This window comes from Acipenser ruthenus, chromosome 2 (genome assembly GCF_902713425.1).
Source record: "Acipenser ruthenus chromosome 2, fAciRut3.2 maternal haplotype, whole genome shotgun sequence".
Taxonomy (NCBI): Eukaryota; Metazoa; Chordata; class Actinopteri; order Acipenseriformes; family Acipenseridae; genus Acipenser; species Acipenser ruthenus.
In genome coordinates this window covers 90174326-90190403 of record NC_081190.1, presented here as the reverse complement: position 1 = coordinate 90190403, position 16078 = coordinate 90174326, and the positions used below count along the sequence as shown (strand labels likewise).

The window sequence follows — 16078 nt, the reverse complement described above, 5'->3', positions numbered from 1 at the left end:
CCGGATTCTGAAATTAGTTAAATTAACACCTTTAGTTTGAGATTATAAGGACCCTGTCTACCCTTTTAAAAGTTTACCATAGTAAAAGCATAGCAAAGTGTAAAGCTTGGTAAAGCTAAGTAAGCATTTGCGAGGTATAGTAAAGCATATTAACAAACATGGCAAACCAGGGTAGGCTATGGTAAATACATGGTAAAACTGCAGAAATACCACAGTAAACTTTTCAAGGGTATGTTTGAGGGTGCTCTACTGAAACAATATATCAGCTTCAGTCAGAAGTAATCTGGATTACAGATTACTTCTGACTTCTGATTACAATCCTAGCTCCCCAAATTCCCATTTCATTGTGCTGTAAATTACTTCCCTTTTTAAAATTGCACATGTCTATATATGGCAATGGCATTCTACTGGGATATGAGGTCTTGATCCACACAAGCTGTTCTCCATTAATGGAATTTATAAAACTCAGTTCAGATTATAATAACAGAATTACCAGGGCAGCTGTTAAAGGTTACTGCATGGAGGCAAGACGACGAACACAATGTGCACAAACTGCATTTTCACTTAAAGGTGTAACTTTCTGGAATTATTTACCAGACGACATTAAAGGTACTCATGAATTTAAAGATTGTACTTATAAACTAACAGTATGGTTAAAACAAAAACAAATCTGTGATCACTAATTGTAAATATACTATTTTATTGGATTGGCACTTTAGTATGTTATTATTAACTGTGGTATATTAGTAGATTTTGTCAATTGTTGTACTGCAATTATCAAAATCATGGGTGGGAGGTTAATTATTATTATTTTGGTATTATGAATTTTAGCTGTATTCTTTTCATTATTATAACTATGTATTTGTTTGGAGGGAATAATTGCATTATGTTTGAGGAGATAACTTCAAGTTATTTAAACTGTCAATTGCAAATTGCTCCCTTCTGTAAATGTTACTTTATTTGTATTGTTTTCTTTTTGCCACTGTTGTTTGTTTATTTCTTTTCTTCCTTTCTATACACCTGCGCAGGGACAGCCCATCAAAATGAGCTCATAGCTAAATCTGGGTGCAATACGTCTTATGACATATCATAAATGTAAAAAAGTGTATGTTGTTCCTGTCAAATAAATAAATAATAATGTACTCTTATTCTACTGTTCAGACCCTCCTCCAAACCTAGCTCTTTAAAACATATACCCAAGAGCTGCTGGTATCTATTATATAGTAACCACAAAAGACTGTATGTGTTATCACTTATAAAGGTTTCCCATAATAAAAACATAGCAAAGTGTAATAAAGTACAGTGAAAGCATGGAAAGGTACACTGTGGTAAACTATGGTAAACTGATAATATAACCATTCAAAATTAAATTAATGTGCAAATGTATCTTTATATGGGTTAATAGATATATATATATTATTATTATTATTATTATTCATTTCTTAGCAGACGCCCTTATCCAGGGCGACTTACAATTGTTACAAGATATCACATTATACATTATTTCACATTATACAGTTATCACATTATTTTTTTACATACAATTGCCCATTTATACAGTTGGGTTTTTACTGGAGCAATCTAGGTAAAGTACCTTGCTCAAGGGTACAACAGCAGTGTCCCCCACTGGGGATTGAACCCACGACCCTCCGGTCAAGAGTCCAGTGCACTAACCACTACTCCACACTGCTGCACTATATATAGTGTAAAAGATGTATCATTACTGACAGCTGTCCCTTCATATTTAATTAGATGAAAAATAGTATACAACAAATGTAAATTTGAAACAGTGCTTGCAATAACTTTTTATTAAACTTAAATTTAATGGGCAGCAGTGTGGAGTAGTGGTTAGGGCTCTGGACTCTTGACCGGAGGGTTGTGGGTTCAATCCCTGGTGGGGGGACAATGCTGTTGTACCCTTGAGCAAGGTACTTTACCTAGATTGCTCCAGTAAAAACCCAACTGTATAAATGGGTAATTGTATGTGAAATAATGCGATATCTTGTAACAATTGTAAGTCGCCCTGGATAAGGGCGTCTGCTAAGAAATAAATAATAATAATAAATTAAAGTTTTATATTAGCATGGAACGAACATGGACAATCATGGACAGTTTTGGATCATGAATCATTTCAAGCAATGTAGTTTAAAATGCTGGCTTGCTGCAGGAGTAAAAGCAGTTATTCTCAGCCTGTTATTATAAGACAGGCTGTACCTTCTTGGCAGCATTAAAGATATTCATTATGTGAGTTTAGTTTTGATGCTGGTTACTGTCTCTTGCAGTTCCGAAACTGTAAGTGTGGTTCCAAGATAGGGAACCAGAGTTTCCTTTACGGTATGCCAGTTAGGAAACTCAAGAACTACTTCCCACTAATAATTTGTTGATGACTACAAACTTCCATATTTCAGCCTTGTGGACACTACACTGATGTTGCATTATTCTGCTTTCTAATTTACACATATAAAATCGTGAAATACCAAGGGCAGTGAATTAGTAAAAGGTCCACATACGTGTGTAATTGACTGTCAACCTTCCTGCCTAACTGTGAATTACAGTAAATCCACCTAAGCACAATACACAGTTCTTTACCAGGCCTTATAGACTATTCCTGCATCTATTTGCAGTAGTAGGTTATAAATAGGGTTTAACCCGATCCGATCCCTGCCCCCCCATCATCCCCCCCCCCCCCCCCCCCCCGAATGCCTTTTTCTGCATTCGGGTTAAACCCGAAAACTCCCCGAATAGCCACATACTGTATATGAGTAAACACATGCGCAGTTATCTGTGATTCAAATGCAACAGAGCAGAACTGGCGACGATGACGGTAAGCTGATTTACCCATTCGAAAAATTCTTAGTGTAATATATATATATATATATATATATATATATATATATATATATATATATATATATATATATATATATATATATATATATATATATTACACTATAATATAAAATTCACCCAATTTCACCCAATTATTTCATTAAATAATTCCACCCGATTTTTAAAAAAGCATTCACCCGAATTTGGAAAGAAATTTCACCCGAAAATCAAACGCCCTAGTTATAAATTACATCTTCAAAACTAATAAAACTCAGGAAGCAAAACTCATAAATCACAAGCAACAGGTAAAAGTATGGCATGGTGAAAACATGTCCCTGTCGCATCCTGGTCATGTGCATCTGGACCTGACTCTCCTTTATATAAAGAGTAAGGATTTCCTGCTCAGTGCAGATCTTATCAGCTTCCTCCCCATCTATATAAAGAATTGTGAATCTCTGTGAGCTGGAAAAAATTTAGCCCCACTGAAATATTCAGGCTTTTATTGGTGCCTTCAGGAGGAAGATGTGAATCATTTTTCATTATTATTTTTTTTCATCTATGACTGCAGAATTCATGAATGATCAAATTATTTGTATACTTTTTGAAGCAATGGTAGCACAAGGGCTGCTGCCATGTGATGAAGCAGACCATAGAGAGAGGTATCACTGTGGTAACATTGTCATATTTTGACATATCAATGGTATCACAATGGTCCAAACTAATCCACAACTATATTGCAGGTCCGTGATATCATATTTAATTAGCAGTGTCCATACAGGATCAGACTGACAACACCACTGGAGTTCAGCTGTTATAGACCAAGGTTCAACTGTATCACCAGTGTGGTAGGGTGGTGGTTTTACTTGTTTTTGCTCTGTGAAGCGCTATAGAGTGCTTTGACATGAGCTGAGCTGCATGAAATGAAATGCAAAGATGATGAGGATGAATGATGATGGTAATGAAATATACTATAAAACTGAATGGAAATGATTTACTTGTACACACCCATATTATTGAAAGATGACCATGTTTCAAAAAAAGGTATTTACAATTACAATTTCTGATTATACACTTTAAAGGGAAAGTTTCAGGGTTTGATCTCACTTAATGTTCTTCTATACTACTTCTAGCTTCCAGAGAGTGCAGTACATACCCAAGCCACAATATGGCATCTCAAATCAGATCAAACTTCAAACGTGACCAACACATGTAACATGTTTAAAGCAACTTCCCAGTGATCTATTTAAATAAACTAAAAAATAAACAAATCCTTAGTGGCAAACAGGTCTCAATTGACTGCATACTTTACCATCAAATAAGTTTTGACTGCATTTAGCTACCCTTTTCTGAGAACTACGGAACTTCTCCTAAACAAAAGCAATGTAATGCACTTACTAATATCTCATTAAAACCATTCACAGCTAAACAATCTTAAAAAAGGAATTGATTAAGACAAAATGTTTCCTTACACATCTCTATCCAAACATGTCTGACCGCTACCTTAGCATTCATTTTCACTGTGCAAACCTGCATGACGTGGGTTCCAGCGACATTGTTTCAATCCCTCCACTCACCTCGAAATGTTAGGCTAGCAACAGGGTCGCTCTGTCTGTCTCCCTTCTCCACATTGGGGAGATGGGTGGCTCTCTGAAGAACACACCTCAGCATGTTTCAGCTCCAAGTGGGTCCTGAACTTTTCAAAGGGAACGACCCGGGCAAGCCATGTGTAGCAGGAGAAAATGATGAAGGGAAATCACAGCGAGTGTGCAAAGTCTGTACTGTCTGCTGAGTGCAGTGCTGGTGCAGAGGGAAGCTGTCTGGGAATTCCTAAGACACACACACTCACTCATCCACTCTGCAGACTCCACCTCTCCTCTCCTTTCTTCATGGAAGTCTATTTCCTGCACTAACCCGCTCACTGCTGAAGGCATCTCTACGCCGAGTACAATGGGAAGGACCTGTTTCTAATTGCAGCGCTGTCCTGGAGATTTAGGAGAATAAGACACAAACCTTTTTTTTAGGACCCTCTTAGCCTTCAGGTTTGGTATGTAGGGTGTCTAGGTTTATTAAGACTTCCTAGAAGTCACAATACAGACACGGCATGGGGGAGTGTAAACAGACATGGGCAATGTGCTCCCCTTATTTTACAGTTTTATAGGTTTTGTAAGTTCAGTACACTTACAGACATTGAAAAATACTAAAGGTATAGCAGAAAACAGCTTTTGCCATTGTAAATTTATTAGTGTGTACCAATAACTCAGACTTTTGCTGCTACCCTAACTAAGCCCCCTGAGCACAGCATCTCTGAATTGCCATTGAAGGTCATTTGGACAGGTAGAACTCCCTTTATCCACACACCCCATTTATCTGAACTAGGGGCATTTTTGCCCCTGATATTTTTAATTATGGTTACAACATTCAGAGCCAAGCAATGCAAAAGCAGAGATCAATACCAGTCAAAAATGATAAAAGGATACAAGTGATCTTAAAAACTGTACTTATTAAATGGTATTAAATACTGTATTTAATATAGCTTCACCATTAAGGTCAAATACATAAAATGGAGGTTATTTTACCGGGATCATTTAATTGAATTTAAGAAGATGTTTGATTATACATTTTTTATTAATTTAACACAGAGTCTACAGCATTAGTTAATATGGTCGTAACCTAGTTGTTAACAGTAAATAAATGAAAAAGAGTGTCCCCTAAACCCTCTCCAACCTCCCCCCAGCAGAATAATTAGGCAATGCAGCATCAACACCACTCCATAAAACAGTTCTCATCCATAACTGATGAACATAGTGCTAAATTTAGAAATACTAACAAGCGCTTGGGTTAGATGAAGACATTGAAAAAGACTTCTAGACAGAACGTTTGTCATTGAATTTAAGTTTCTTTTAGTATAGTATACTGTAGAAAACACAAGGTGAAAGCCAGCCATGTTTTTCTCAGTTATGGATACTGGTTAGAATGAGTTACCCATTCTCAGCCAGTGGACTGTAGCTCAGATAAACCATTTGTCCAAGGTAATACAGCTCCACCTGCTGGTATTAGAAAGAACTGCCAGTGTTTTGCACAAAAAATGCATATGAGCATCCATGGACTGCCAATGAATCAAAATCCAGTGGAAGGAGACTGAAATCACTAGCATACAGTCCCATCAAATATATCAAAATATATTACATTTTTGTCCACTTTCTTTCTGATATATTTGAAAACCCTTCTTAACATAAATAACATACATTGTATATTCATGGAATATATCCATCTGAATTTTTATTGTACCGGATTATTTCTATCAGATAAAAATGATGTCACATGGACATTGGCAACACTTATTTACCAATGTATTCTACAAAGAAATATAGTATAGGCCATGGCGGCAAAAACCACAGGGGTAGAGGTGGCACTCGCCCTGCCAATGAAAACGTTGGAGGGGCAGAAATATGTTTTCTCTTAAAGGCATGTATGACGTATGTCTGTATATTAGAAAATGGATCGGAGATGTCCTTTAATCTGAAAAATATGTAAATTCAGTATTATTTTATGTATTTGACCTTTTTCTGCTTGATGAAGAAAATATCTGTTCTAGTCACACCCATAGTGTTTTATTAACACTCTATAACATAGTTATAGATTTATAAAAATTAATAAGCAGCACCTTAATAAAAAGTGTTACAGTTTGCTTTTATGTAGGAGGTACCTGAAATGAATAACAGAACTCTAGGGAATGCTCACTTGATCAGAGCTATAGACCATGGTTGGCAGTACCTGAAAATAGCACCAATGAAGCTTTGCATATCATCAAAAGCTTCGGCCGCCACTGATATAGGGTGTTCTGTGATACACTTGTGGGCAATCACTCTGCCTTGTGGGTGGATATAAGCTTGTATCATAGGGCACCCTTTAAGCAATTCATTATGTATCACAGAGATGTTTAATATATGTTTAATAATATAATATATTTACAAGTATTACATAGTGCACAAGTGGTTTTAGTTAAACCCAAACAAAACAGTTTTCCGAAACAGCATTACACATTCACTTTTTATAACCTACCCCTGCTGGGGTTCAAACGTCCTTAGGTATTGTTCATATGTACAGTACTTCCTAAAATACTTTTTCTTTTAGCCTCACCCTAACCCTAACCTTAACCTGAAGTTATTTCTGTCTGACAGTTGCATTATGTAGAATTCAGCACCACAAAACCAGAAGCACTGCTGCACATGATAAGATATGAATAAAGTCCATGACTAAACACTGGGCTCTGCCTGGGAACCTATCACATGACTTCCTATTTAAGAAAATAGAAAGTTAGTTGTTTAGCTAAATATAGCATGTTGATCCATATTATATGATATGTCCACAAAGACACCCTATAGGGATTATTTATTCATTGATTTATTCATTTATTTTTGTAACACAGTTTAACACAGGTTACAATACATAATTTGATATTTCAGTTTCTTGAAATACTCTACACAACACAATATACACAAATTAAGAATAATGGCAGATGCTACAATAAACTGGTATTGTCAAAATTGATACTTTTGTGTATATATATACAGACGTGTTCAAATTTGTTGGTACCCTTACAGCTAATTGAAATAATGCTTCATTCCTCCTGAAAAGTGATGAAATTAAAAGCTATTTTATCATGTATACTTGCATACCTTTGGTATGTCATAGAATAAAGCAAAGAAGCTGTGAAGAGAGATGAATTATTGCTTATTCTACAAAGATATTCTAAAATGGCCTGGACACATTTGTTGGTACCCCTTAGAAAAGATAATAAATAATTGGATTATAGTGATATTTCAAACTAATTCGTTTCTTTAAGTAGTATCACACATGTCTCCAATCTTGTAATCAGTCATTCAGCCTATTTAAATGGAGAAAAGTAGTCACTGTGCTGTTTGGTATCATTGTGTGCACCACACTGAACATGGACCAGAGAAAGCAAAGGAGAGAGTTGTCTGAGGAGATCAGAAAGAAAATAATAGACAAGCATGGTAAAGGTAAAGGCTACAAGACCATCTCCAAGCAGCTTGATGTTCCTGTGACAACAGTTGCAAATATTATTAAGAAGTTTAAGGTCCATGGAACTGTAGCCAGCCTCCCTGGGCGCGGCTGCAAGAGGAAAATCGACCCCAGATTGAACAGAAGGATAGTGCGAATGGTAGAAAAAGAACCAAGGATAACTGCCAAAGAGATACAAGCTGAACTCCAAGGTGAAGGTACGTCAGTTTCTGATCACACCATCCGTCGCTTTTTGAGCGAAAGTGGGCTCCATGGAAGAAGACCCAGGAGGACTCCACTTTTGAAAGAAAAACATAAAAAAGCCAGACTGGAATTTGCTAAAATGCATATTGACAAGCCACAATCCTTCTGGGAGAATGTCCTTTGGACAGATGAGTCAAAACTGGAGCTTTTTGGCAAGTCACATCAGCTCTATGTTCACAGACGAAAAAATGAAGCTTTCAAAGAAAAGAACACCATACCTACAGTGAAACATGGAGGAGGCTCGGTTATGTTTTGGGGCTGCTTTGCTGCGCCTGGCACAGGGTGCCTTGAATCTGTGCAGGGCACAATGAAATCTCAAGACTATCAAGGCATTCTGGAGCAAAACATACTGCCCAGTGTCAGAAAGCTCTGTCTCAGTCGCAGGTCATGGGTCCTCCAACAGGATAATGACCCAAAACACACAGCTAAAAGCACCCAAGAATGGATAAGAACAAAACATTGGACTATTCTGAAGTGGCCTTCTATGAGTCCTGATCTGAATCCTATCGAACATCTATGGAAAGAGCTGAAACTTGCAGTCTGGAGAAGGCACCCATCACACCTGAGACAGCTGGAGCAGTTTGCTCAGGAAGAGTGGGCCAAACTACCTGTTAACAGGTGCAGAAGTCTCATTGAGAGCTACAGAAAACGTTTGATTGCAGTGATTGCCTCTAAAGGTTGTGCAACAAAATATTAGGTTAGCGGTCCCATCATTTTTGTCCATGCCATTTTCATTTGTTTTATTATTTACAATATTATGTTGAATAAAAAATCAAAAGCAAAGTCTGATTTCTATTAAATATGGAATAAACAATGGTGGATGCCAATTACTTTTGTCAGTTTCAAGTTATTTCAGAGAAAATTGTGCATTCTTTGTTTTTTGTGGAGGGGTACCAACAAATTTGAGCACGTCTGTATATATATATATATATATATATATATATATATATATATATATATATATATATAAATAAATGACCTAGGAAGTGCAAGTCTAACAGATTTCCTGCATACCAATGTGACAGGCTGTGTGAATACTGAAAAAAAAAAAAAAAAAAATTAGCAGACGCCCTTGTCCAGGGCGACTTACAAGATATCACATTATTTTTACATACAATTACCCATTTATACAGTTGGGTTTTTACTGGAGCAATCTAGGTAAAGTACCTTGCTCAAGGGTACCGCAGCAGTGTCCCCACCGGGGATTGAACCCATGACCCTCCGGTCAAGAGTCCAGAGCCCTAACCACTACTGGAAGTCCCAGTGAAAGAGAAAGGACAACTTACAGGAATTTAGAAATGCAAAACAAAAAACAATAGATTCAGTGACAAAGGTTTTGACTGGATGAAGTCTTTCTCAATTTGTCCTCTTTGCTTTGCCTTGAATTTAGAGGTTGTGATGAAGTAGAGATTCAGTAGTGCTTATTCTTAATTTAAAATGCATGTACATCCCATTCTTAATTTAAGACGCATGTACATCCCATTCTTAATTTAAGACGCATGTACATCCCATTCTCAGTGGTAGTGTATCCAAAGGCCGATTTACATGCAAATCCTGATTTGGAACTAACATTAGCTGCCTCTTTGTATTACCTCAACATGACATTGTGCAAATTGACTCATTATTAAGTTGCACTTGCTCTACGGGCCGTGACAGAATCCAGATTCAAGTAGTTGACGGTAAATTGCTCTGGCTGGTTTAAGGTGGATATGCCTTCGTATTCCTGTTGTGTTGAGTGTGAGGCACGTCTCTGCAATCTGATATAAGTGCAGGAGTCTGGAAGGGGAGCTCGCTGTTCTGTGGAAGACGTCTATCCTCCCTCTAGGGTGTATAAAGAAACTGTGTAGGGATCATATTACACTGTTTAATGGGAGAGTCTGGGAAGGGGCTGGCTAACATAGCTGTAGACTAGTACACACACAGAGTACGGAGCTCAAACCCTATTATGATTTTTTTTTGTACCCTTTTTTATCCTTACAAATATAATTTACCAAAAAATGATCTTGTCTTTACTGTTCAACATCAAGGTGGGAACAGTGTGCAACATAAATAAAATGTGTGGTCTCTGGCCATGTGGGGCCCTGTTTGGATCTCGTTGGAAAGTTGAAACCTCTCAAGATGTTGTAGCCAACCAGGTTTAATGGAGGCAGGTTAAAAAATACAAAAACACCAAGGGCTCGATCACAATTGGACAGCTCTGCTTCTGAAACTGACAACACCCTTAAAGAGTCCCTTTCCCTTCTCTTGTTTTTTTGTTTGTCTTTCGTGGCGCAGCACGAACACAAATTTTCTATTAGCGTGGCAGTCAAAAGGCTGAGTAGCAAAATGGTTATATTTTAGGCTGGTAATCCAGTGATGGGGTTACTCAACAGGAAAGTTATTGGTAGTGTTGCATTTCCTTTTACCTGTCATGTTTAATAGCAAGCTCACTACTTGAATATAGTGTAGTGAGGGGGAAACACTGGGTAGCTCTCTCTTGATGGAAGGGTCTGCATTTGAAAGTCTCTGCAGGGTCAAGGCCTGTAAATCTTTTCCATGTTACTGATGGTTCTCATTTTTTATTTCAGCCATGACGGGGGATGATCACATGTTTTGTCTGGGTCCACAGTATTTACTCGTGCTGCACCGGCAACATTTGCTTCTGAATGTAAAAAACGAATTGGTGATGTTGCAAAACCTGAATAATAAATAATTCAGTGTGTAAATTAATGTGATCTCATGTACAGCTTATTTTTTGCTGGGATGGGCAATTAGCAGTTTGTTTGTTGTTGTTTTCCCCTTTAGGAAAGGCTGGTGCAAATGCTGTGCCATAGTAAATGTAGAATGACTATTGGCCACTTTGCTTTCTCAACTGCAGATAACATCTTAAGACACCTGTATCAAAAAAGTGTTGCCACAATAAGACTTATGGGCTAGCATTTCAGTTATAGATACTGTGTTACGTATATGTGCTACACAGCCGATAATGTTGTGAACAAACAAGTTTTACCTTTGAAGTGTTACTGACTGTTTATCCTTGAAACGTAATAGCACTACCTGGTGGTCAAACAGTGTAATTGCATTTGGATTTCAATGCGTCTGAATACTGTAAATGTAAGATTTCGATGACTCTACTAAGGGAAGTCACATCTGAAAGCTCTGCTCATTTCTGTAAAGAATATGTGTCAATAGCACAGGCTTCCCCTCAGAAGTGGGGAGAACCATTTACACCCCTTTACACCCCTCACTTGCCCCTCCCTGGTGCATATTGATTGTTGGTACACATTACCAACATGAGAGGAATGGGCAAGCAGTGTAAAAATGTAATAAAGTAAAGAATGATATCCCTAAAAGACATTTAGAATGGTTTTCATAATTATTATGTTTTATTCATAAAAATATATATATACATTTATATTACTCAACTTTGAAGCTTTGTGAGTAGGCCCCATTGCCTCAGCTGACAACATAAAACGTCCACGTTGTTCCGTTTAAAAATACATAGAAATAATTCCTCCAATAACCCAACATGGTCTGCACACACTTTGCATTTCAAAAATAAAGGGCCAGCTACTGTCTGAGGAACTCATCAGTCAACAACATGTCCTACTCTGCAGTGAAGATCTGTTGGATGACGCACGTACTAAAAAGACCAATTGAGATTACCCCCACCTAAGTAATATGCTTGTTCAGCACCTGTCCATGATACGCGCATTACAGAATATGCAAAAGGGAAAGTGTATTTATAGAATATAAGTTATACTTTGTGTATTTAATGAGATACACATCTTCCCACAAACATGCTGTGGTTACAATGGTCTATGTGCTTTATACAGTACATCACATGGGTGATAAATGAATATCAGTCTCAAGAACAACACCACACCCTGTTTATAATTGATATAGCGTCTTTCGTTTTCTAGAGGAGCTACAGGTCCAAGAAAGTTATTGTAGTTACAATGTAAAGCACACATAACTATAAGAAACTAAGCCAGATAGACAAGTGTTTCAGCTAGTGCCTTTATAGTTTTAGTTATAGTTTTACATTATAAAGCACCCTTGGGGTCAGGTCATACCGACCACGACAACCAATAAAATAAACATAACAAAACAATACCCCTAACTTGCAAATCTCGATATACATGTACAATAAAGCAGCAATGGGAAACTGCATTAGAAGCCTGGCTCGCACTGTCTTTCCATTAATAACTGCAGCTGTCTACACTGCAGCAGAGAGCAAGGCTTTGATTGCAGCCCTCTTCAGATTGACGCTCACTGCCCGCCTGTCAGAACCGTCTCTCTTATCACAGCCTTACCTTGGAAGGAGACGCTACAGTAGGCATCGCTGATGTCTGTGTCGAGTGTCTGGACATTCACAGCACTGAGAATAAACACTCGGAGCATGGGGCCGGGTGGTGGCAGCTCCTGAGTCTGCAGGGTTGAAACTCTGGGGCTGTAGTCAGTGTTATTCTATCCCACTGCTCCTGCTGAAGAGCTGCACTGCTCTGTTCTGACCTCTCTCCCTCTCTCGCTGCTGTCTCCCCTGCCTCTGTGCTATGCAGCACTGCCTCATGTGAAATGCAGACACACTGCCCTTTCAATCACAAATCTGCTGGCTCATTTCTTAAAGGCACAGTGCTGCATTATCTGCATAGGGCATTTATACAGCTTGCATTGTCACTTCTGAAGCTAATGCAGCAGCCCACACGTAGCAACTATTTGAGCATGCATGAACATTTTGAATCAGTGTCCAACCCATTCAGAGAGGCTTTTTATGCTCTAAATGTGCTCAACAAGACTACATGATGATTTTTAATTAGATGCAATTGATTCATAAATAAACTTGCCCCGCCCCTCTGTGTGCAATAGTCACTTTCTCGGTTTTGATGGTAAAAGGATTTCCAAAATGTCCCCGAGTTGCACAATGGTTATAAATGTGATTTATAAACATTGTGCAACTCAGGAACCTTTTGGATTTCTATCAGTATAAAAAAAATAATAAACAAATTAAAAAATATATATATATGTTCAAAACAAGATGATTCCTTTCTTTATTGGGATTGCATGTCTGTTTGGATGCTCAGCTCATTTATAAAAATGTAAATACAAATAAAACACTATACAATGATACTAAAAGTGTAAAAACAAAAGAACGAACTAGTAAATGATTGATCTCGAAACTCTGTCAATTTGGGTCTTAAAGGGTCCCAATGATTCAGAATTAACATTGCTGGGTAACCGAAGCTATGCCCTCACCACTCACAGTGTAAAGTACACAGATGAAGCAAACAGAGACCCCCTAGTTTGGAATTACCAAACCACAGACAAAATCGTGTCTGGGATTCACACTGATCTTTTTCATCACCCTAAGCAGAGTTTTTGAAGCCAGGTGCTCTTGATCCCCCTCTCACTACTCAGTCTGTAATCGATGGCTAACGATGTTGCAAGTGTATTTCCATCCATGGTTTGTTGTGCAAGGCCTGTGAGTGAATCACTCTCAACATGCTTAGCCCCCAAACACTTGGTGTTGGTGGAATTGTACTGTACTGTACGGTATTGTAAGCTTGCTCCTTTTCATCGCTTATTTTTTATAACAAAATACCATAAGAAATAACTCTTAGATTAGGTATTTGACTCGGGTTCTCCAATGGAACCTATCACTTATACAACATATTTCACCACTTTTAGTTTATGAGTCGTTTCTGACTAGCTGAGCTGACGACACAACGTGATTGAGATGCTGGTATCCAAAGTCAACAGTAGAACAGTGTCAGGGATGAGTGACACGTGTTTTATTTGCTGTGACTTTCCTTAGCTTGGATATCTCTGCCTCGGCAACAAAGATTAGATAGAAAATGTATCCCACTGAGTATCAAAATCCCTGAAACTAATACTGATACTAATGGGAACATGAGTTAAAATGGCTAATACAGTGGCTTGCTACTTCAGTACTACTTTTGTATTGTATTTTTCGTTTTATGTTACACCCGACCTCTACTTTTTCCCTTTCCCAACCTCAGTGTACCATGTTCATATCCACTCCCCAAAAAACAGGTGCCGATTAAAAACAACCCCACAAAAGAGCCAAGCTTCTTCCTCCTCTCCATGGAACTACAAAGCACTTTGGTTTCTGGCCCTGTATGACTGCCTGTGGTGAAGGAAGTACAAAAGTCTAAAAATATGTTGGTCCAGTACTGGAAGCACATTGTTTCTATTATGATAACAGCCTTCACCGGCTGGGGAAGGACATCGTCAGGAAATCACAAGATAAATGTTGTACGAACTGACACACAGGCCCACACAGGTATCAGAGCACAGAGCTCAGTTATGTCTCCTGAGCTTGCCTCAGAAAGGCATTTCACTTACCCTCAAACTAGCAGATGTTATCCTTCTGGATAAAGCAATTACGGTATATTCAACAGCAATAGCCGTGTGACTGCATTCGAGAATGGTGGGAACTAGTGGGAACCTGCCAGAGTGCTGCTTTCTCAGACGGACAGAAATGCAAAACCAAGGCTGCAGTAACTACAGTAACTGCACAGCCTTCTGTGCATGCCTTTTGACAGTGATTGCCGGAAAGCTTTTCAGTTTCACAAAACCGTATTGAAATTGCACAATTTTGCACATCCTCATTCTTCAAGACAATGCAGGAACAACAAACGGATGTGTATGATGCTGCACATATTCCAAGTTTCATCAACTGGAATGCTGGTCCTGACTAGCTGCTGTAGATGACATTTCAAATCAATAAAAAAAAAGAAAACAACAACATTGGATAATTTAAAATGATATAATTTACAACTTGAATTAAGAACCCATCAATGAATGGAGTGTACATACAATCTCAACCCTGCAAACAAGACTATCTTGTGGCTGATAACTGTGCAGATGTGGAGGACTTCAGTTTTGTGCTGCGTACTGAGGCCGGGAACCAGCCAAGATTCACCTTAAAACGAATATGTTTAATTTTGCGGGTTGTACAATGACTGTCGCAGATCTGCAGGTTTTAATGTCAATTTGTGGGTCTGACCCACGAAATGTGGGTCACTTGGGTGATCTGTGGTGTGTAGCATCTGTCGTGCTACTTTCGACATTTTAAAGAAACACGCTTACAATAAATTACATTGATAAAGACATTTGCTTAAATATTAGTCTGTCACATTTGAAACATGTCACAATTGAAATGAAGACAAAATAATATATATCTTCCTCCCCTTTCGCCACATTTTTTCAATGACATTTTTTGAAATTTTTAACAGTGGGCAATAATGCCCGAAGACACAGACCGTCATGTTTTATTAAACCTGTCATGTCAGATTCATTCATGTTATCCACAGGATACATGTTATATTCTGAAAATTGTTGCACAGAAAAGCAGGACCTCACTGTAAACAAGGTACAGAGTACCGATTATAAAATCCTTCTACCACAGTACAGAGACTCTGTCGCGAAGTCTCTTCTGTGGGTTTGACAATAAAATAAACTGCTGGTTTTGCATTCCAGCTATTAGTTAAAGGAATGCAATCGTATAACCTTCCGTGAGTCCAGGGTATGCCACATTGGATATGTTGAAATCTTTAGCAATTTCCTGTCATTTATTGATTTAGGGGGTGGACCCAGAACTGCAAACACCTGCCATAACACTGTCAACATAGTGTAGCGCCACCATTAGCAAGCAGGACATCACGTCACCAGCCTGTGAAGTGAATTGTTCTGGAGGGATACAAGACCGAGCCTCAGTCATTTCCAATTCCTTCAGGGAAGCAGGGGCAGCAGATCTGCAGCAATGGCTGTTTTCCAGAAAGGCACTCAGACACACTGATACACGCAGTTTGGGACATGAAGGAATCTGCCAACACAGTGCCCATCACTCCTCTGGAAGAGATGATCAGTAGAAATGGGAGCTTGCTCATTCAAATCACAGCCTGCAACAGTATTCTACAGCCACAACTTATTAGACCGCATATCCTCCACCGTGAAC

At 38.3% G+C, this 16078-nt stretch overlaps 1 protein-coding gene across 12 annotated transcripts in view; it reads right to left on the bottom strand.

Moving 5' to 3' along the window:
- dysf (dysferlin, limb girdle muscular dystrophy 2B (autosomal recessive)) overlaps nucleotides 1-12649 on the bottom strand; it is a 143610-nt gene extending 130961 nt beyond the window's left edge. For 5 of the 12 annotated variants that reach the window (XM_034014293.3, XM_034014292.3, XM_034014294.3 and 2 more), the window contains exon 1: nucleotides 4404-4652. In XM_034014293.3, coding sequence (XP_033870184.3) covers nucleotides 4404-4497 — 94 coding nt within the window. In that variant the 5' untranslated portion in view covers nucleotides 4498-4652. Of the gene's footprint in view, nucleotides 1-4403; nucleotides 4654-12413 lie in introns of those variants that run through there. The other 7 variants (XM_059003626.1, XM_059003647.1, XM_034014296.3 and 4 more) reach the window with 2 other exon arrangements.
- Nucleotides 12650-16078: the final 3429 nt, after the last annotated feature.